General features: G+C 46.5%; 1 protein-coding gene across 2 annotated transcripts in view; it reads left to right on the forward strand.

Moving 5' to 3' along the window:
* The window catches only part of Traf3 (TNF receptor associated factor 3), a 120,377-nt gene that overhangs the window by 74,914 nt on the left and 22,461 nt on the right, over positions 1–23,002 (forward strand). The window contains exons 4-10 of one of the 2 annotated variants that reach the window (XM_042696859.1): positions 2,420–2,678; positions 4,401–4,452; positions 9,014–9,118; positions 9,634–9,801; positions 18,759–18,839; positions 20,335–20,409; positions 21,867–21,959. In XM_042696859.1, the coding sequence (XP_042552793.1) occupies positions 2,437–2,678; positions 4,401–4,452; positions 9,014–9,118; positions 9,634–9,801; positions 18,759–18,839; positions 20,335–20,409; positions 21,867–21,959 (816 nt within the window). In that variant the 5' untranslated portion in view covers positions 2,420–2,436. The remainder of the gene's footprint in view (positions 1–2,419; positions 2,679–4,400; positions 4,453–9,013; positions 9,119–9,633; positions 9,802–18,758; positions 18,840–20,334; positions 20,410–21,866; positions 21,960–23,002) is intronic. The other variant, XM_042696860.1, reaches the window with a different exon arrangement.

Consider the following 23,002-nt stretch of genomic DNA (forward strand, 5'->3'; position numbering starts at 1 on the left):
CTGAGATCTGAGGATCTTGGTTCAAAGCCAGCCTGGGCAAGAAAGTCCGTGAGACTCTTATCTCCAATGAACCACCAGAAAACTGGAAGTGGCGCTGTGGCTCAAGTGGTAGAGCACTAGCCTTGAGCTGAATAGCTGAGGGACAGTGCCAAGGCCCAGAGTTCAAGCCCCACAACTGACCCCCCCCCCAAAAAATAGTACACACTTACTGAATAATATCCAAAAATAAAGAGAAGCCATTATACCACCATCTGAAGTCACTTAATACACGATTCAGATAAGTGTTGTTGGCAAATACTAAGAATGATGAGTCCGTTATTATTGCATATTTATCAATGGAGGTATAATTTTAATTAAATCTAATATTTCCTAAGGAAACTGACTTCATTGCTTTCTACCTTACACATTTTTTTTTTTTGGGTCTGGTCATGGGACCTGAACTCTGGGCCTGGGCGCTGTCCTTCAGCTCTTCAGCTCAAGGCTAGCGCTTTACCACTTGAGCCACAGCACCACTTCTGGCTTTTTTCTTTTTGCTTATGTGGTGCTGAGGAATCGAACCCAGGGCCTCATGCATGCAAGGCAAGCGCTCTACCACTGAGCCACCTTCCCAGCCCCCATCTACCTTACACATTTTTATTTTTGACCTCGAAGCTCAGCTGACCGCTGTCCCAGCTGGGATCTTTGTGGCTCGTTTTAGGAGTGTCAGTTTGCTCATCAGTGGAACTTAGAGGTGGCAAGAAGACATCCTTGCAAAGAAACAGATCCTCAGGTACAGGACTTGAGCCTGTGCATGCGCCAGCCCCATCCCTGGCACCTCGGCGCCTGTCTCAGCTTTGTACAGAGACCTCCACCCTGTGCTGCTCATGGCGTGTTGTGATGGCACCCTGCAGGCCACAGTTCTGTGTGCAGTTCTGAGTCAGAGTGAATCAGGTCTGGTGTACAAGGGTGGTGGGCAGAGACAGGCACTCCGGGTCCTGTGGGCATGTTCTCCTGGCTTTACCACATCCATAGTAGAGTGATGCTATTGTCTGGGAGTGTGTCGCCTACAAGTACTGCTGTGGTAACTGGAGGCACATAGTGCTCCCCACATGCGCACTGCGTGCTGCAGGGCCACCTGGAAGGTCAAGAAGTTCACTGAGAAGGAAAATTAAGTGAGAATGGATATTGCTTTGGCTAAAAGACAGCGAATGATGTATAATGTTTGAAGTTACAACAGAACAAAGTATTGTGTGTGTGTGTGTGTGTGTGTGTGTGTGTGTGTGAGAGAGAGAGAGAGAGAGAGAGAGAATTGTGGGGTGTGGGCACTATCTCTGAGCTTCCTTTGCTCAAAGTTAGCATCTGCCACTTTAGCCATCATTCCACTTCCCACTTTTGTGGTAGCTTTATTTGGATTTTCCTTCCCAGGCTAATTTTGAACTGCAGTCCTTAAATTGTACCCTCCTCAGTAGTTAGGATTGCAGACGTGCACACCAGCACCCACCTAGTATGTATATCTTACAGAACTTAGAAAAGTTTTTGTTTTTTTGTTTTTTGGTGTTTGGTCATTTCTGGGGCTTGAACTCTGGGCCTGGGCGCTGTCCCTCAGCTCTTTAGCACAAGGCAAGAGCTCTACCACTTAAGCTACAGTGCCACTTCCTGTGGTTAATTGGAGAGGAGTTTCATAGACTTACCTGCCCAGGCTGCCTTTGAACCGCAATCCTCATATCTCAGCCTCCTGAGTAGTTAGGATTACAGGTCTGAGCCACCAGCACCCAGCTTTGAAAACAGTTTATTAGTTACACTTTTTATAAAGTATTTTGAGCAGTAGCATTAATAGGAGAAGTAAGGAAGCTGTGCAGTCATGTCTACTTCTATCATAGAAGTAGGAAATAGGATCGTTTTTTTACGTTAAAACTGAAAGCCTGCTGCTTAGGGACTTTTTGCCTGAGCAAGCTATGCAAACTATGTTTGCTTTTTTTTTTTTTTTTTGCATGGAATAACAGGATGCTACTCCGTTTTCCCTCCCCTCTCCTACCCACTCCTCCCTTTCCCTTCCCTTTCCTTCCCTTCCCTTCTCCCTCTTTCTCTCCCCCCCTCCCATCTCTTCTCTCTCTCTGTCTCTCTCTCCTGTCTCCCTTCTCTCTCTCTCTTTCTCTTTCTCTCTCTCTCATATTTTTGCCTGTTTGCTTGAACTTAGGGTCTAGGCATGGTCCCTGAGCTTCTTTTGCTCAAGGCTAGCACTCTGCCACTTGAGCCACAGCTACACTTCCGACTTTTTGCTGGTTAATTGGAAATAAGAGTTTCGTGGACTTTCCTGCCTGAGCTGGCTTTGAACCACAGTCCTCAGCTTTCAGTCTCCTGAGTAGCTAGGATTACAGGTGTGTGCTACCTGTGCCTGACTTGGCACTCTATTTATTTATTGCTGTTTCTCTCCTAGCAGAATTTTATTTTCCAAAAATGGAATCGAGTAAAAAGATGGACTCTGCTGGCGCCCTGCACCCCAACCCACCACTAAAGCTGCAGTCGGACCGTGGCACCGGGGCTGTGTTTGTCCCGGACCAGGGAGGCTACAAGGAGAAGTTTGTGAAGACAGTGGAGGACAAGTACAAATGTGAGAAGTGCCGCCTGGTGCTGTGCAACCCCAAGCAGACTGAGTGTGGACACCGGTTCTGTGAGAGCTGCATGGCCACCCTGCTCAGGTGGGTGCGTGCATGCCTTCTGTTGCTGGACCAGGCCCCGTGGCCTCTCCCTTCCCACTGGTGACTTAGTGCTCTCAAAAGGAAACCTTGGGCTGGGAAGGTGGCTCAGTGGTAGAGCGCTTGCCTTGCATGCATGAAGTCCTGGGTTCAATTCCTCATCACCACATAAACAGAAAAAGGCAGACGTGGTGCTGTGGCTCATATGGTAGCCTTGAGCTAAGGAACGGAGCGACAGCACCCAGGCCCAGAGTTCAGGCCCCACCACTAACCAAAAAAAAAAAGTAAACCTTAGGCCGAGTGCTGGTGGCTTCTGTCTATAATCTGATCTCAGGAGGCTGAGATCTGAGGATTATGGTTCGAAGCCAGCCTGGGCAGGGAAGTCTGTGAGACTCTTATCTCCAGTTAATTACAAAAAAACCCACAAATGAAAGTGTGACTTAAGTGTTCGAGTGTTAGCCTTGAGCACAATCTAGCCTCTTGAGTTCAAGCCCCACTGGCATAAAAAAGAAAAGAGTAAACCTTGTAGGCTTCTATCCCTGAGGATGTAAGACTCAGAGCCTAGCTTAGAAAGCTCTAGGGAGGCTCAGGTTCTACACACACCTTCCTGAGGCTCTGTGTACCCTTTCTCCGCATACCACGAATTGCTTCCTCAAGCTGCTCCCAAAAAGTCTCTCCCCCAGCAGCGTCAGCCATGCTGACCATGAAGCATGGTGACCTCTGTGTATTACTGCGTCTTGCTTGAGAAGGCCCAGGTGTTGTGGGGAGTTGACAGTAAGTCGTTAAAATGTTAGAGTTCTGCTAGTCCATGTGGAGGGTGGTCATGGTCAGCTTGAGGAAAGGCAGGTCTCTCACCTATGCAGAATTCAGACTGCACATGCACACAGAGCATGCCTCCCTCACCAGCTGAGTCCTGATGCTGCCACGATCACAGAGGCTAACTGAAGTGTGCTGACAGAGATAGCACTGGCTAAGGAAGCATCTTCCTCATCGTGATTTGTCAGGCATTGTGCTGGGTGCTGAGTCACTGCGGGATGCACTTTGCAAGGTTGCTACCCTCAGAGCACAGTGGTCTGGGAGGCCACCCCGCTCACTGGCTAATCACACTTGGGCCTTCTCGAGCCCTCAGCTGATCATGGCAGTCTGTCTTCTCCTCCATCATCCACTTGCACCTCCACCTCAGTCTTCCTGCTGTGATCTTATCCTCTTGGCTGTGTGCACTTGAGGATGAGAGGTGTGAGGCAGGCTTAGTGCTGGTACCGTGGACTCAGCTCCTGATTTCTCCCTAGTCAGCTGTGCCATAAGGGAGGTCTGCTGGCGGCCCAAGGCAGGGAGGCTGGCTGGGAGTGAGCAGTAGACATTAGACTGATACACCGTGAAGACAGGTTGCTGTAGAGTACACTAGGCAGGAACACCCTGAGCTCCCAGTACCTGTGAGTATCAGAAGCACTCCTTAGCAGCTGGTGTGGCATCTGGTAGAACACGTCATGGTCATGTACATAGACAGAGCTTCCACATAGGACTGAACTAGGCTACTGTGCTGTATAGCTTCCTTTGGAAAAGCAGCCCTTTAAAAATAGTTGAGACTTTGCTCCTGTGACTTCTTATTTAAACTAGATTCTCCATGCCCATGAGCTTCAGCCGGCCTGGCCAGCAGGGGGTGATTGTGTATGGGGAGCCCGGGAGTGGAATTGCTGCTCTAACCTGGTTCCTTGTTTCCCTTAGCTCCTCTGCTCCAAAATGTACTGCGTGTCAAGAAAGCATCGTTAAAGACAAGGTATCCTTGGCTTGCTAATACCTTACTTTGTCAAGCATTTAAGCCTGTTAATGCACTTCCCATAGCTTGCATTCAGTGCTCTGGAACTTGTTTTATCTTGGCTTTGATGATTTGGGTAGACTAAGGAGGTGGGAGGAGTTGATGTCTACACTGTGTAACTCCTGCAAGGTGCTCTGGCTTTGGAGCCCATAGCAGTACTATTAGCACTTAAGACCCTGTGGGTGTGGAAGGAATGAGGGATTTGGTTGAGTCAGGTGCTGGGGTGCTTACCTTAGGTAGGGTCACAATCGGGCCACTGCTGTTGACATAGATCTCTGTTCTAGGCAGGTTATGCTCAACTCTTTCACAAGCTCTTTGTTCAAACTTACTACTCTAGGGGGTCCTTTGAAATTTTCTCCACATTGCCCCAGTATGTTTTTTTTTTTTGAGTCAGTAGTGGGGCTTGAACTCAGGGCCTGTGCACTGTCCCTGCACTCTTTCACACAAGGCTAGCCCTCTGCCACTTGAGCCACAGCACCACTTCTGGTTTTCTGGTGGTTTATTGGAGATAAGAGTCTCAAGGGCTTCCTGCTCAGGCTGGCTTTGTACCATGATCTTCAGATCTCAGCCTCCTGAGTAGCTAGGATGACAGGCGTGAGCCACTGACTCATGGCTCACCCCAAGGTCTTGAAGCTGTTAGACACCAATGAGATTAACCTTCTGTCTCCCATGTTTGGCCAGCCAGAGCAGATGCACACCCATGTGGGTGGCTAGTCATCCAGCTCCCCAGGGCTGCGTCCCATTCACCTGCGGCCAACCCCAGCTGGGCACACTTCTCATCTGAAACAACTCTTCTTTTGTGTTTTTTTTTTTTTTGGTCAGTTGTGCAACCTGAACTCTAGGCCTGGGTGCTGTCCATCAGCTCTTCAGCTCAAGGCTAGTGCTCTACCACTTGAGCCACAGCGCCACTTCTGGCTTTTTGTGCTTATGTGGTACTGAGGAATCGAACCCAGGGCCTCAGGCATGCAAGGCAAGAGTTCTACCACTGAGCCACCTTCCTAGCCCCTGGCTTCATTCTTAAAGTACTTAAATATCAATAAAAATGTATGCAATTCTAATATTTTGATTAATGAACCTAACAGTTTTTTTTAATGAAGGTCATTATTTTGCATGGTAAGATTTTTTCTGGGTTTTCCTGGGCACAGCTCTTGCTGATGTTGGGTGTGTTGGCTGTGTCAACTCAGGTAAGGGCAGTAGTGTAAGGCAGCTGGTGCTAGGTGCACTTGAACTGCCAGGAGTAGGGGCATCTGATAGGATGTTCACTGGAAGTTGTAGGTATAGAAATTATCCAACCCTCCATGTACTACTTCTTAGCATTTATTCACTTCTTGAGACTCCAGTTAGTTAGTACAAGAAAAGTAAATCGTTCAACTCCACTACTTATTTTAACACTATTAACATGTTAATTAGCTGGGCATTGGTGGCTCACACCTGTAATCCTAGCTACTCAGGAGGCTGAGATCTGAGGATCATGGCTCAAAGCCAGCCCAGGCAGGAAAGTCTGTGAGACTCTTTTTTTTTTTTTTTGCCAGTCATGGGGCCTGAGCTCTGGACCTGGGCACTGTCCCTCAGCTCTTCAGCTCAAGGCTAGCACTCTACCACTTGAGCCACAGCGCCACTTCTGACTTTTTCTGCTTATGTGGTGCTGAGGAATCGAACCCAGGGCCTCATGCATGCAAGGCAAGCACTCTACCACTGAGCCACCTTCCCAGCCCTGTGAGACTCTTATCTCCAATAAACCACCAGAAAACAAGAAGTGGCACTGTGGCTCCAGTGGTAGAGCACTCACCTTGAGCTGAAGGGATGAGGGACAGCGCCCAGGCCCAGAGTTCAAGCCCTAGGACCAACAATTAAAAAAAAAAAAGTGGGTTTGGAAGGTGGCTCAGTGGTAGAGCACTTGCCTTGCATGCATGAGGCCCTGGGTTTGATTCCTCAGCACTACAGAAGCTGAAAAAAAGGAAGTGGTGCTGTGGCTCAAGTAGTAGAGTGTTAGCCTTGTGATGAAGATCATCTGAGGGACAGCGCCCAGGCCCAGAGCTCAGGTTCACAACTGACCAAAAAAAGTAATTTGTTCATGTGTATCTGACAAGGCGATGGGTGAGGGCAGGTTGAAAGCTCAAGCTAAGGTTCTAGTATGTCTGATTCATTATTCATAATTAGGATCCTGTTTTTCTACAGGAGTGATAGCTGAGGAATAATGATGTTTTATTGAAGAATCAGTAATGAGAAAGCCTGATGCTGAGCCTTGTGGGCTGGACAGAGCACGGCCATTTGCACCCCAGGAGACCACCTGTGCCCACTGGGTGATGTTGGCCCCTCAGTTTCCCTCTAGAAAAAGGACATTTGCAGTAAATAATCAAGTTATTAGCTCTCAAGTTCTATACTCTAATTACTCTGGTATTTCAATCCTTTTTTTTTTTTTTAATCAGTCATGGGGCTTGAATTCTATGTCTGGGCACTGTCACTCAGATCAAGATGAGGGCTCTGCTCTACCACTTGAGCCACAATGCCACTTCCAGTTTTCTGGTGGTTTATTGGAGATGAGAATCTCACAGATGTTCTTGCCTTGACTGGCTTGAACTGCAGTCCTCAGATCTCATAAAGGCATGAGCCACCAGTAACCTGCTCAATCTGGGTTTTTTATTTGTAATGTTAAACTCAAATGACATAGGAAATTGGTGGTACAGAAAGGAAACTTTATTGCTTTCCCAGTTAAAATAAATTGTTTTAGTCTGGGTGCTGGTAGCTCATATCTATAATCCTAGCTACTCGGGAGGCTGAGATCTGAGCATCATGTTGTTTAAAGCCAGCCTGGGCAGCAAAGTCTGTGAGACCCTTCTCTCCAATTAATCATCAGAAAACTGGAAGTGGCACTGTGGCTCAAGTGGTAGTGCACTTACCTTGAGCTAAAGAGCGCAAGGACAGTGCCCAGGCCCCGAGTTCAAGCCCCACAACTGACCAAAAAAAAGTTATTTTAGGGCTGGGAAGGTGGCTCAGTGGTAGAGCACTTACCTTGCATGCTCGAGGCCCTGGGTTCGATTCCTCAGCACCACATAAGCAAAAAGAAAAAAGCCGGAAGTGGCGCTGTGGCTCAAGTAGTAGAGCACTAGCCTTGAGCTGAAGAGCTGAGGGACAGCGCCCAGGCCCACGACCGGACCCAAAAAAAAAAAAAAAGTTATTTTATTGATTTCATACCTTAAGTCATTACCTTTAAGAAATTGTGTTTATGAAGGATTAGGCTTGTCTCCAAATTAGTTGGCTCATTCATTTATTTGGTGCAGGTTCTGGGGTTTGAACTCAGGGCCTGGGTACTGTCCCTGAGCTTATTTGCTCAAGGCTAGTACTCTGCCACTTGAGCCACAGCTCTACTTCTGCTCTTTTTTTTGTGGAGGGTACTTAATTGAGATATGAATCTCATAGGCTTTCTACCTGGACCGGCTTTGAGTTATGATCCTCAGATCTCAGCCTTCTGAGTAGGATTACAGATGCTCTGCCAAACTGATTTTTTTTTTTTAACTGACAGTTGTTGATTCTTTTTCTGCCTGTAGAGTTGGGAAATGCCTAAGGACTAAGGTGCTGTACACTATGTTGTTAGAAAGAGCAAGTGTACCTTTTTCTAAGGGAACATAAAATTTTAAATGGGGTTTAATTTTAAAGCCCTGGCAGATTTTTATGTCCAAGGAGAACCATTTAATTGAAATTGACCTTAATGATACATATTAAAAACTTACTTTCTGATGGAAAAAAATGAGTTATAAGCAGTATAACCTCAGGAGAAGAAACCAAAATCTGTTTACAAATCACCCCAAAGTGTGGTTTGTGTCACAGTTGGTTTGACTTAGCTAGCACCCAGTGAGAATGTTGCCAGTTCCTTTGGTAGGAGGAGGACTACACACTGCAGCCTCCTGCTTACCTCTGACTCCTGTGTCTCCAGCGTGTCTGTGAGCTGCTTAGCTCTGACTCCTGTGTCTCCAGTGTGTGCTGCTGCCCACCCTTTGGCCCCGGTTACAGCGTTCTGGGAACATGGATAATCCAAAGTAATCTTCACCAATTTGGTGTAATTCATTTGTTTTAGGTTTATCTAATAAGAGATAGTAGTTAATGTTATATGAATTAAATTATATCTCAGTGGAAACAACGCCTTTGTTCTACTTGTAGAAATTAAGATGGTCCTAATGTTTCCTGAGGTCCACTCTGGACCTCAGATTTTTTTTCTTTTTTCTTTTGGTCAGTCCTGGGCCTGGACACTTTCCCTGCGCTCCTCAGCTCAAGGCAAGCGCTCTACCACCACAGCGCCACTTCTGGTTTTCTAGTGGTTTATTGGAGATAAGAGTGTCACGGACTTTCCTGCCCGGGCTGGCTTTGAACCACGATCCTTAGATCTCAGCCTCCTGAGTAGTTAGGATGACAGGAGTGAGCCACCGGTGCCTGGCTGGACTTCAGCTCTTTATAAAGTGGTTTTGCCTTGTCCAATATATCAGATGTGATGGAAATAACTGAAAAAACCATCTTTCCATTACAGGTGTTTAAGGATAACTGCTGCAAGAGAGAAATTCTGGCCCTTCAGATCTATTGTCGGAATGAAAGCAGAGGTTGTGCAGAGCAGTTAATGCTGGGACATCTGCTGGTAAGACCTGACAGACACCAGAGGCTTTGACTCTAGGAGAACAGGTCACCCACCTCATCCAGCTAATGACTTAGCCATGCAGGATGATACCTTAAGGGCTACGTTTGCTATATTCTTTCAGAACACCGCCATACAGAAATTGGTCCAGTCCCCAGATGTGCAGTCTCATTTTCATGACATCATTGGCAGACACCTAGTTAGAATAGAGAGGAGTTTGAGTTAGATTTATTAGTATCATATTTTATCCTGGTAGAGTGTTTGAATTAGAGTGAAACGAAGTTCTTTGTAGCATTCTACCATTGTCTTAATCTGGAGGAATTGACGGTGCTTGTGGGCCACAGCATGGCTCTGTAAACACTAATGTGTGGTATGGTGTGCCCCGCTCTGCTGTGAAGAGCTGGCTGGTCTGATGGCACACTGCAAACATGCCGTGTAGTCTCGCTGCGTGGAGGTTAGCATCTGGCAGTTCAGACTTTTTGTGTGTGTCAGTTAAGAACTTGTGGTTTCCTCTACAGGTGCACCTAAAAAATGAGTGCCAGTTTGAGGAGCTTCCCTGTGTGCGTGCAGCCTGCAAAGAAAAAGTACAGAGGAAGGACCTGCGTGATCACGTGGAGAAGGCCTGTAAATACCGAGAGGCCACGTGTAATCACTGCAAGAGCCAAGTCCCGATGATCACGCTGCAGGTGTGGTATTGCCCGGTCCACCTCCCTCCGATCAGCTCAGATGCAGCTCCTCGCTTCTCCACAGAGCGGCTGGCTTTTAAGTGATGATTCTAGCGGGAATAAAGAGATAGATGGGACTAAATAGCAATTTTCATCTAACTTTATTTCAGAGTAAAGCTGTATTTGTTTTGCTTATTTTGATTTATATAATTAACATTTTCCATTGCCTTGATTGACTATCATTTGGGGCGTCAAAAAAATGAAGAATGATTATTTCAAAAAAGGTAGAATTAGTAACTTGTCCCAGAGAATGGCCTCAAAATTTTGACAGATTGCTTTTCATAGCTGTGTGGCATAACCATCACTTGAAACAAGCTAATTTATCTTGCAGTGTGGAAGTGCAGCTGTCTGTCTTGGAGATGAGGGTTGGAAATGTTTACCTGCCTCATTCATTTTGGTGTGGTTCTGTACTGTGTGTGTATGAATTGGGATCATTTTAGCTTCCGTGTAAATGAAAGAGGAAAGAGGAGATGCAGAAGTGGAAGGTAGAGGACAAAACTGTACCCACTTGGTGGTACCCACAAATACAGTGTCAGGAGCTGGTACACACTATGAAGAAGATCACCTGGCTTCTGGGAGGATTGGGGATCAGGGCTAGCTTCAGGGAGATTTTCCCCGAGGGCTCAGCGGTGAGGGAGCCCAGGATTTGGAGATGGGAGTAGACTCTACACAGATGTGAGGATAAGGATCGAGTACTGGATGGCCAGGGAGGTCGGTGTGGGAGGAAGAGAGCAGCCATATTGGGGTGTGTTGTGAGGTAGGGCAAGGGATTAGCTGATGATGGGAAGGGTGTGAATGGGGTGATGCCAGCACTCAGACCGTGGAGCAGAGTGGTTCTTGGTGGGAGATAACAGACTGGCAGAGGGAGTAAGAGAAGCAGGCTCTACGCCATGGACGTATTTGAACTGGTAGTTTTGTGGCTAAGGGGCTGGAGCAAGAGGAGAGGAAGTTAGAGTTCACAGAGGTCTGGAAACAGCTGATTAAAGGGGACTAAGAGGAAGGTGTTCAGGTGCTGGGCAGTCTGGGTGGCAAGTACTGCTGAGATGCTGAGCAAGGGGACTGGACTTGGGGGGGGTGACTGGGAGGGGACTGTGGGACTGCAGCCAGAGCTCAGCGCACCTGTTCAGCTCCTAGTGTACATTCCAGATCACAAGTTAGCGAAAGTCTGTTATTCTAGTCATTATGAATGTTTTGTTGGCCAGGTGCCAGTAGCTCACCCCTGTAATCCTAGCTGCACAGGAGGCTGAGATTTAAGGACCCCAGTTCAAAGCCAGCATAAGAAGGAAAGTCCATGAGACTCTTATCTCTAATTAATCAGAAAAAGCTGGAAGTGGTGCTGTGACTCAACATGGTAGAGCACTAGCCTTGAATTGAAGAGCTCAGGGATAGCACCCAGGCCCAGAGTTCAAGCCCTATGACCAACCAAAAAATTCAAAAAAACCCAACAAAACAGACTTTTTTGGTGGTGGTAGTAGTTGTGGGGCTTGAACTCAGGGTCTGGGCACTGTCCCTAAGCTTTTTCACTTAAGGCTAGTGCTCTGCCACTTTGAGCCACAGCACCACTTCCAGTTTTCTGTAAGTTAAGTGGAGATAAGAGTCCCATGAACTCTTCTCCCTGGACTGGCTTTGAAACATGGTCCTCAGATGTCAACTTTGTGAGTAACTAGGATTATAGGTGTGAGCCACCAGCACCCAGCTTGTCACTAAGAATTTTTAAGAACCATGCCTTCCCCTTTGGGAAATATCAATAGTATTTATAATAATTGAGTCATTCCCTCTAGTTGCTAACTTATAGAGAGATACATATCTAATGAACAATATTCCTGATCGTATACATATTAACATATTGTTCTTAAAGTTATATTTTGCTTCTTAGGAAAATGAAATATTTTTTCAATACTGAGGAATGAACTAGGGTCTTATGCATTCTGAGCCAAGCACTCTAGTCATACCCCCAGATACCCTCCTTTTTGAGACAGGCTCAGTATTTTTGCCTTGACTGGGCTTGAACTCAGTATCATTCTGCCTCTGCCTTCTAAGTAGCTGGGATTATAGACATGTCCCACTGCACCTGATCTAAAAATTATTTGCAGAATATCATTTAGCAGTTAATTTTTGTTTGAGAAAGAATTATAGCTGGTACCAGTAGCTTATACCTGTGATCCTAGCTACTCAGGAGGCTGAGATCTGAGGATCGCGGTTCAAAGCCAGCCCAGGCAGTAAAGTCTGTGAGACTCTTAATTTTTTTTTTTTTTTGGGGGGGGGGGTCTGGTCATGGGGCCTGAACTCTGGGCCTGGGTGCTATCCCTCAGCTCTTCAGCTCAAGGCTAGTGCTCTACCACTTGAGCTACAGCGCCACTTCCGACTTTTTTTCTTTTCTTTTTTTTTTGCTTATGTGGTGCTGAGGAATCGAACCCAGGGCCTCATGCATGCAAGACAAGCACTCTACCACTGAGCCACCTTCCCAGCCCTCAGTGAGACTCTTATCTCCAGTTAACCACCAGAAACTGGAAGTGGTACTGGGACTCAAAGTAGTAGAACACTAACCTTGAATGAAAAAAGCTCAGTGACATGGGGCTGGGAATGTGGCTTAGTGGTAGTGTTTGCCTAGCATGCATGAAGCCTAGGTTTGATTCCTCAGTACCACATAAACAGAAAAAAATGGAAGTGGTGCTGTGGCTCACGTGGTAGAATGCTAACCTTTAGTAGAAGACGCTCTGGGGGCTGGGAAGGTAGCTTAGTCGTTGAGTGCTTGCCTTGCATGTATGAGGCCCTGGGTTCGATTCCTTAGCACCATAGAAACAGAAAAAGCCAGAAGTGGCGCCGTGGCTCAAGTGGTAGAGTGCTCACCTTGAGCTGAAGAGCTGAGGGACAGCGCCCAGGCCCAGAGTTCAGGCCCCATGACTGACACTTCCCCACCCCCCCACCCCCCCCAAAAAAAGGAAGCTCTGGGACAGTGCCCTGACCCTGAGTTCAAGCCCTATGACTGACAACAAACAAAAAAACAAAAGAAGGAGGCAGACACCTGTGGCTCATGCCTGTAATCTTAGCTACTCAGGAGGCTGAGATCTGAGGATTATCGTTCAAAGCCAGCTCAGGCAGGAAAGTCCATGAGTCTCTCATGTCGTTACCCACCAAAAAACTTTATGTGGAGCTGGGGCTCAAATGGTAGAGCACTATCCTTGAGCAAAAAAGCTAAGGGTCAGTACTCAAGCCCTAGTACCAGCACCAAAAAAAAAAAAAAGTTTGGAACCCAAGTTAGACAAATATTCCATATAAATTTCATTATACTTTGTGACAACTGCCTACCGCCTTTATGGTGTTGGTAGTACAGTGTGTTTTAAGGCTTGGAGCTTTAACAAGCAAACGTGTTTGAGGTCACTGCTTGTTTGACTCCTTCACACTCAATAATCCCTGCTGCTAACAAAATAGTTGTGTGCTTTGTTCCTGTCCTGGGTAGAGCCAGGTGCACACCCAGGTCCTCACACACCTAGTGGGTGCTGTGACCTCTCCTGCCCTCAGCCTCCTTGGCTTGGTCTCTCAGCTTCAGCACACATAAGCTCATCCTCTCAGGCCTGAACTTTATTTTTAAAAGAGCAGCATCTAATGTGTGCAGACCTAGTGTATTTTGGTTGGTTGTGATCAGATGTACATTGACAAAGTATGGAAAAGCTAGATGATTGCAGTTTATATGAAGATTTGTCAGCTGTTTCTAAGCTGTCTCCTTTTGTGCCAGTGTGAGGCCTGCCTGGGCCAGGGTTTTGTTCCTCAGTTTTTCGTTCAAGGCTGGCATTCTACCACTTGTGCCCCAGTTCTGCCTCTGAGCTATGGGTGATTAATGGGAGATAAATCTCCAGACTTTCCAGCCCAAGGTGGCTTCAAACCAAGGCCTCAGATCTCAGCCTCCAGAATAGCTAGGATTAAAGATGTGACTAATGGTGCCTGGCTCTAAGCTTTTTTTTTTCCTATAGGTTAGTGTTAGCATAATTTGAAGTGTCAGAAAAAAAATTGCCTGTATATTTAGTCTAGAAATAATCAAATATCAGTTTTTTCAAGGAGAGCTGTTTATGAAAAAGCTAGCTTTATGAAGACATCACACAAGAAAGTGCAACCATTGTGAGGTAGGTTTACCACCACAGCCCTTTGGAAGACAACTTAGCAATGCTTTGTTAGATTGGAACTTCATGCACACAACTCATTCGCAGTTCCTCTCCTGGATACTAGGAGAAACTATTGCACATGCCTATCAGGAAATCTGGGCAAGGGTCAGCAGGGTAGCAGACATCTGGAAACAGCTCAGATCTTCTGTCAGAGGAGTGTGAGCCTCTTAAGTAAGTTTTAGAACTGCTCTCACATGTCTCTTTGTCATACTGCTTGTAGGCTTCTAATGAGAAATATAGTTGAAAAGCAGAATTTCTTCAGAGTAGGAGAAAGATGCATCATTCACACAATGCTGTCAAGAATGGAAGGTTCCTGGAAGTGGTGGTGGACATCTGTAATCCCAGAGCTTGGGAGGCGAAGGCAGGAGGATCAAGAGTTTTTATAACCTCTCAAGAGGTTATAAAATGTGCCACATTCTCAGACTTTTGAGACCTCTGTATGTTGTAGAATTATTTGTACGTGTTTCTCTCCACCATCGCTAGATGCAGTATGGCACAGAAAACTAAATGATAGCATGTGCACATAGCTAGCAGTGCCAGTCGGGGCCTGCCACCCCACACAGCAAGGTTAGCTTAAGAAGCATGGTGCTGAGCCAGCTCACTCTGTACTCCTGTGGTAAAATTGCATTGTAGAAGAATCCAGAATAACCAGAATGAAATAATACTGTCAGCCACAAAAAAAAAAAAAAAAAAAAAGTGATGCAGCTGGGAAGGTGGCTTGCCTTGTGTTAGAGTGGTACAGTGCTTGCCTTGCATGCATGAGGCCCTGAGTTCAATTCCTCAGCACCACATAAGCAGAAAAAGCCAGAAGTGGCACTGTGGCTCAAGTGGTAGAGCTCTAGCCTTGAGCTGAAGCGCTGAAGGACAGTGCCCAGGCCCAGAGTTCAGGCCTCACGACCAACCAAAAAAATGAAACATTTTTAAGGAAAGGAAGTAGAAAAAAATTTTTTTTTTAATTGAGAGCTGGGCACCAGTGGCCCGCACTTATAATCCTGCCTACTCAGGATGCTGAGAACTAAGATTGCAATTTGAAGCCAGCCCAAGCAGAATGTCCATAAGATTCTTATCCCCAGTTTACCACCCAAAAAATGGAGCTCCACCAAAGAGAATGGAGCTCCACCAAAAGTGGAGCAGTGTCTCAGGTGGTAGAGTGCCAATTTAACAAAACAGCTCAGGGACAGTACCCAGGCCCCAAGTTCAAAGTACTAGGACCAGCACCAAAATAAGTAAATAAAAGTTGAGGATTGTCTTAGTGATTGCTCCTTGAAATAAATGAGGATGAGAATAGGATAGCATGGACAGGTACGTGGTGGCTCTGTGGATGTTCACTGTGTAGCTACACCTTCTACCTCCTGTAAGTGCTTGGGTGTACATCAGATTTCCATTTAAACCAGATATGGTGGTGCATACCTGTAAGGCTAGCAACGTGGGAGGTGAGGCAGAAAGATCATGAGTTCAAGACTAGCCTGAGCTACGTATTGAGACCTTGCCTCATAAAACAAAAACAAAAGTTTTTGTTTATAGATGTCTTTAGTTTATTAATATGCAGAATTCTTACAAACCAATAGACTAAATCCGTGTATTAATGTTCATTTTATTCTGGCTATTAATTATAATGAACTCAGTTGGTGGCTTACCACAGTAGATGTGTATACTCTCACCTTTCTGAGTCTAGAAATGAGAAACCAACATGCTTCAAGGTGGCACTTTTCTGCAAACTCTGAGGGAGATTCCTTGTCTCTTTCTAACCCCTGCTGGTTGCCAGCACCCCTAGCTTATACCTTCATCACTCTACTCTGCCTCTGTGTTCACATGACACTCTTTCTAAACAAGTCTTTGCCTCTTCTCCAGATGCTGCTCATCAGGTTTAGGGTCCAGCCTAATCCAGCATGTTTACACCTTTAGAGACCCTGTCTTTGTGACCAAATAAGGTCCCATTACTGAGGATCTGAATGGACATCAGTCTTACCTTGAGGGGGCACCTTTCAAAGATTCCATCCACTACTGTAGACAGAAGCCTGAGAGGTATTCACAAAGAATACCAACAATTCACCAATATTTTAAACATTACCAGAGAACTGCAGGCCCATTTGCTGCATTTTTTTTAACCTCTCGGGTTGCCAAATATTGAAAGGTGTAGCATCAGTAGAGGGGTGTGGCACACACCCTCAGGAGGATGGCAGGGCACCGGTGTCACATTAGTGGAGGGAAGTTGGGCACCTATCAAAATCCAACTTAAGGGCTGGGAAGGTGGCTCAGTGGTAGAGGGCTTGCCTTGCATGCCTGAGGCCCTGAGTTCAATTCCTCAGCACCACATAGGCAAAAAGAAAAAAGCCGGAAGTGGTGCTGTGGCTCAAGTGGTAGAACGCTAGCCTTGAGCTGAAAAGCTGAGGGACAGCGCCCAGGCCCAGAGTTCAGGCCCCACAAACCAGACCCAAAAAAACACAAAAATCCAACTTAAAATATCTGTGTCCTACAAAACCTGTATTTAGGACTGTGAATGTGGCTCAGTGGTAGAGTGCTTGCCTAGCATGTGTGAAGCCATGGGTTCCATTCCTCAGCACCACATACACAGAAAAAGCCAGAAGTGGCATTATGGCTCAAGTGGTAGAGTGCTAGCCTTGAGCAAAAGCTGCTCAGGGACAGGGCCCAGGCCCTGAGTTCAAGCCCCAGGACTGACCAAAACAAACATCTGTTTTTAGAAACATCACTTAGACATCCTCATGTAGATTTGGAAAGAGAGAACTGCGATCCCTCCGGCTTCCCAGCCTTGCCTCAGGCCCTGCCCTCTCCTGGCCTTGTGGCCTCTACTCTGGCTCCCAGGCCTGTTCCACTTGGATTCTCTCTGCAAAGTGGAGCAATAATTTATGTGAACTGAGATATAATGAGGGACGGTGTTACAATGCTCCTGCTTTGTGGATTCTTACCTCTCACGGGGGTCTCTGGAACATAGCGCCTGCCATGGGTGGACCCTGTTCTTGCACGGAACTAGGCAGTGGCCAGGTGAATGTAGGGGGGAGTGGGTGGGTTCAGAGAGGAGCCAGAGCACCTGCGGAGCAGCCCTAGAAGTGTTTCAGACAATGCTCCGTCACCTTTCCAGCTCCATGGTTCATTTGGCTCCTGAGGGAGCCGGGGCTGAGTGCGCCTGGCTCCCAGATGAGGAGTCAGGCGAGAGCAGTGGGGTTATTACAGAGGTTTCTCACTGGTGTGTGCAGCCTTGCCCTGAGGTGCCTGGGAACTCTGGATCTGGGGGCTTCCCACACCCTGGGGTCCCTAGCAGTGTTCCCATTGAGGGAAGCCTGTGGTCAAGATGCACCCTGTCCAGGCCTACTGGTCAGCTTGGGATGGGAAGGTAGTGGACTTGCCCTCTGTGGCCTCTGTAGACCCGTGGACCCCATTGGAGGAGCAGAACAACCTCCATCCCAGAAGAGTTGCCAGCCCACTGTGCCCACCGAGACCTGAGAGCTTTCAGAAACATGGCAAACTAGGTTGAGCCCAGAGCCTGGCCCAGCTCCTCCTCAGAGTGGATGTTCCCTGCTATGGAGCACTGTCCTGGTCTCCATTCTTTGCCTCAGCAACCGTGTCTGTGGAGGCTGAAGGAGCGCCAGAAAACCGGGCAAGACATGGAAGCCCCCTGAGGCCAAGGGTCCCCTCTGCTCGGTGGTTCTCACGTTGGCTGCCCTTCTCTGGTACTGCCTTTGTGGCTAGATGGTGCTGCTGCTTTCCAGAGCCATTATGTGTGCCTTGCGTGTCTTTCCTGGCTTTGCTTGTCCAGCACATGCCTGTGTCCCGCAGATACCCCAGCGTTGACTTTAACAGCTGCCATTCTCTGGCTCTGCAAAGATGACATTTGTGCCAATATAGATACCAAAGTGTATTCATATCTTCCATGTACTAGATATAATCTAGATCAGGTGTTGAGAAGATGGTTTAAATAGTTGGTAGAAAGTCTGGTGCTGGTGGCCCACACCTGTAATCTGGAGGTCTGAGAATTTTGGTTTGGAGCCAGCCTGGAAAGACAGATAAGTGAGACTCATAGCTCCAATTAACCACCAGAAGTGGAGCTGTGGCCCAGTGGTAGCACACCAGCCTTGAGTGAAAAAGGTAAGGGACAGCACCCAGGCCCTGAGTTCAAACCTCATCTCAGCACAGAATAAAGTTAAATGCTCAAATAGATGATGCTGTTTTTACGTTTGAGAAGCATCCTGCACAGACCCCCACTCTGAGAACCACAGAGCGCAGGTGCACGAGCCATTGGCTGGAAGCAGCCAGGTGCTGAGGACCATCCTGAGCAAGTTCCTGTTAGGGTCCCTGTCCAGTAGTGTGTCCTCCACACATTGCTTATTTGCTCTGACCTGATTCAACATCCTTTCATGACTCATCCAAGTGAGACGTGAGTGCTGTCACTTAAAAAGCTGACGACAGTCCAGGCACTGGTGGCTCATAACTGCCATCCTAGCTGAGATCTGAGAATCACGGTTCAAAGCCAGCCGGACAAGAAGGTCTGTGAGACTCTTATCTCCAATAAACCACTAGAAAACCGGAGATGGTGTTGTGGCTCAAGCGGGAGAGCGCTCGCCTTGAGCTGAAGAGCTGAGGGACAGCGCCCAGGCCCAGAGTTCAAGCCCCACAACTGACCCCCCCCCCAAAAAAAAAAAAAAGCATATGACTGCATGCATAGCTTCCTTTGATCTAGAGGGGGATGTCCACAGGGACTGATGTGTGTTGAGAGTTGACGTGTTTCCTTTTTCTCTGTAGAAACACGAAGACACGGAGTGTCCTTGTGTGGTAGTGTCCTGCCCTCACAAATGCAGCGTGCAGACCCTGCTGAGGAGCGAGGTAAGGCACAGCCAGGGCTGGCGGGAGGAGCCTCCAGCGCCTCAGAATCCCTGAGCCCTGCTCACTCAGAGCGCTCTGAAATAGGGTCAGAGTGGGTTCTAGTTTTGCTTCTGAGCTTTTATTTCAAAATAAGACCTTTAAACTGCAGCGCTCTTCAAGTAAAAAGAGCTATTTGGCTGTAGATTGGTCTCGCCTCCTGTGAACTCTGTAGATGTTAGAGGGTGCTGATAACAACAGGTTAGGAGAAGGCAGGACACAAAGCTGCCGCGCCACCCTCAGTCCATCCTTGACTGGAACATTGTCAGTGTTCACTGTTCAGGTTTAGGATGATATTAATGGGCTTGGAAGAATGTATTTAGTTTTGAATTGACTTTGCTAAAAGCCTTCTCCATGAGGTCCCTTGCTAACCTCCGGCTGGGCGCCCTTGTCTGATTTCCTCAGGTATAGCTCAGGACTTGCCGACCAGGTTCTGGGAAATGGTGAGCTCAGCCCTGGCTGGCTCCCAGACCATTCTCAGAGCCTGGCTGGGTCTCCCAGCCATTGCTCCACGCAAGCCTCTTCCTTACTAATGGAGAGCCAGGTGTCCTCTATACACCAGCCTGGAGGAATGACTGCCTCACCTGTGGTAGACTGAGAAGTCCCAGTTCCAGCTTTATTCACGTGCTGCCCCCATATTTAAGCCTCTGGGGGCAAGACCACACACCAAAAGCACATCCTGGAACTGCGGTTGAATTAGCCAAGTGCACAATTCCATGTCTTTAATACAGGTTTGGATTTTTTTTTAAATTTCATTTCTTTTCCTGGGGCATCACAAGTGTTTTTACTGCCTCACTAGTATTGGAGCTGAATGAGGGGTTTTCCTTGTGGGATAAGGTGTATGTTTCCAGTCCCTCCTAGTCAATTAGAGGAGACATCAGGTTTGTGTTAGAATGGTCATGGAGGTCTTTGAAAAGCTTTTGAGTAACCTGTGCTGGAGGGGAAAAGCCTTTTCATGTGAAAGAAAAACTCACTCCAGTTACCTTGAGTACTTGGAGTACTGGCGTAGTAGCATGTGAGCTTACTTTGAAAATCGGGGGATTTTTGTCTACTGTATTTAGGTGCGTGACCCAGTTGCATCCCTAATGCTTTCTATTTTTTGTGTTTCATGTAACTTTTGTTTATAGTCTTTAAATGTGCATTTCAATTTATGTTTCCTTTTCTTTCTTTTTTAATTCTGGCACTTCAGATAGCATGTCACATTTTGAACAATTTGTTCTAAAGAAACCTCAAGTTTAAGAAATGTTATAGTAAATGTATCTGTATATTGGTGTGTATGTGTGTACATGTGAGAAAACTATATTGACTGCCTCTAAGTGTAACAGGCAGATGATGCGTACACACCTGGATTTGATAAACACCCTTAACAACGTAGCCCAGATGCTCTCTGTGCCCTGATATGTTTGAACATTTTCATGCAAACGTTTGTGCCACAACTCATGTCTCTTTCCCGTTGCAGTTGAGTGCACACTTGTCAGAGTGTGTCAATGCCCCCAGCACGTGTAGTTTTAAGCGCTATGGCTGCGTTTTTCAGGTCAGTATCCAACATCTGCCCTTCCCAGTCCCTGACGTACTGCTGTGAGAGAAAGTTCTGATGTTACCATTTTAACATGCACATGCTGGACTTCTTAGTCTCTATTGTGAAACTGAAACACCCTGCTGCGTGGGTGCAGCAGGCGTGGGTGTAGGCTTGCCAGGCCGGGGGGGTTTGAGACCCTGTGCTGAGGAAGAAGCCAGGACATGTGGAGAACTACAGCAAAACCAGCGAGTCGTGGGTAGTGCTGCTCTTGGTAGTGTTTCTACAGAAGCGGTAGCTGTTTCTTGACTACAGTGAATTATCACTGGACATAGTTTTAATGTCATGTGTGCCAGCACTCAGCTGTAAGCATCACACACACGTGGCCGTAAATGTGTTTTGTTTTCTCGCCTGCACTGACTGATCCAAATGGAGCGCAGAGCATAGAAACCATACCTACCCCGGGAATTGGGGGTGCTGCACACTGAGCAGGAGAAACCCGCTTCTGCATTTTAGTTGTTTAACTTGTCTGAAATGGTTAGTGAGTTAGGACTGAGTTTTCATTTAATTGTACATCTTAATCTTTACATTACTGAAAGGCAAAATATATCATTATGAAAGTATGGCATACTTAATTTTAAGTACCACTCATACAGTATTATGAAGTCATAGAGACAGCTGGCATCCTGGTATTGTCTGAGAAGTGCAATGCTGTCAGTAAGAGCATAGCTCCCCCTTGCTGTAGTCCCGGATGAGGTGGAGCCCTGTTAATGTCGTACGTAGCGCCATTCATTCTCTGTGTATGTGTATATGTATGCTGATATGGAGCAGTGCTTATATCAACATACATATATGGATATTCTATGTACAGAGTATATGTTTTGGAGATCATAGACATGCTTCCTCTGGCTTTTCAATTTTCCAGTATCAAAACAAATTACATTCTCATATTAAACATATGAAGTACTATTTAATGTGATTATCCTTGACTCTTTAATGGTCTACATCTTATGTACTCTGTAGATTGTTTATGTTTTGTATGTAACTTTCTCAGTATACTCAGGCAGGGGAAGATCAGCAGCTTTTTGGGTGCAGTGAAAACATCAGTTAATACGCAGTTGCTCAGAATCCTTCTTGTTGTGTGTTCTCGGGACCGCTGTCCCAGCACCCAGCTGTCACTGCAAGTTCCTGGACATTCTCTAATGATTTTCAATGAGAAAATAATTTATAGAGGAACAGGAATGAGTTTAAAATGTGATTTCTTGACCTGGCAAATGGGAAATGTTGCTAAGACGTGATTCAGCTGGAGGAAGGAGGAGCGCAGGCTGGAAGCGGCTTTCTCTTGGTGTGGCAGGCACAGCCATAGCTAGGGGGCCCGGGGTGAGCGCACATGAAGACCCCCCGTGCGGTGCGATGCGGTGCTGCAGTGGGAGGTGGAGGGACTGGCTCACTGGGACTTGCCTTTGCTCTCTCAGGGGACGAACCAGCAGATCAAGGCGCACGAGGCCAGCTCTGCAGTGCAGCATGTCAACCTGCTGAAGGAGTGGAGCAGCTCCCTGGAGAAGAAGGTACGGGGCCACCATGCCAGCTTCTCCGGGGCTGGCTAATTATGCACGTTATTTAAAGAAGGAGGCTTTTATAGTTATTAATAATTTGGAGATAAAACATGAAGAGATTATCAGTAAAGCCTTTGTGTGATCTTGGACTGACAAATGAAGATTTTTTTTTTTGTTATCAAGCAAAAATACAGTGTTTTATATGGTATATAACATGTGAACACCGTTATATATTACAGACTGTGATAGACAATTTGCTCCAGGAAAGTTAGAATGAACTTGCGACTTTAAATGAGCATCATTATTCCACAATACTGTGCATTTCCGGGAATTATGTAATCACTTAATCACAATCAAAAAAAAAAAAAAAGAACCTCGGGGAAGGGAGGGAGGGAGGGGATGGTAGGGGGAAAACAATGGAGGGGGTAACAATGTTCAAGAGGAAGTGTACTCATTACCTCACTCATGTAACTGTAACCCTCTGTATAGTATCTTTACAATAAAAAAAAACAGTGTTTTTTAAAAAATTACTTTATTGTTATTTTAGAGGTGATATCCAAGGGGGTTACCTTTACATACGTCAGGTGATAAGTACATTTATTTCCTTGGGCTTTGTATCATCTGTTCCCTCATTCTCTCTCGTTCCCTCCTCCTCCTCCCTCCACCCAAGAGTTGGTGGTTCACTTCCCTCAATGTCCAGGGCAGCGGGTGGGCCTGGGGCTGCGCATATTCACCCACTGTCCACTGATCTGTGCCCCCCAGATGTGTACATGTATACACCGTAGATGAGATGAAGAACACAGAGTCATCTAAAAACAATAAGGCAAATTAAGAAAGGGTCCTTTGTTTCCTTATCTTTGGAGTTGTTTCAGTGTATATATTATATACCTATGAGGAGGTTCTTGGGTATTACCGTGTGGTACTTTTCTCCTCAGACTATCCTCTCTTGGTCTCACTGTGTATGGGTGTCTACAATCCTGTATCCTTTGTCATATCCTGTTGCATTTTAAATCTCACATCCACATATTAGGGAGACCATGTGCCATTTGCCTCTC

This window comes from Dipodomys spectabilis, unplaced genomic scaffold (assembly GCF_019054845.1).
Source record: "Dipodomys spectabilis isolate Male_0828 unplaced genomic scaffold, ASM1905484v1 ptg000212l, whole genome shotgun sequence".
NCBI lineage: Eukaryota > Metazoa > Chordata > Mammalia > Rodentia > Heteromyidae > Dipodomys > Dipodomys spectabilis.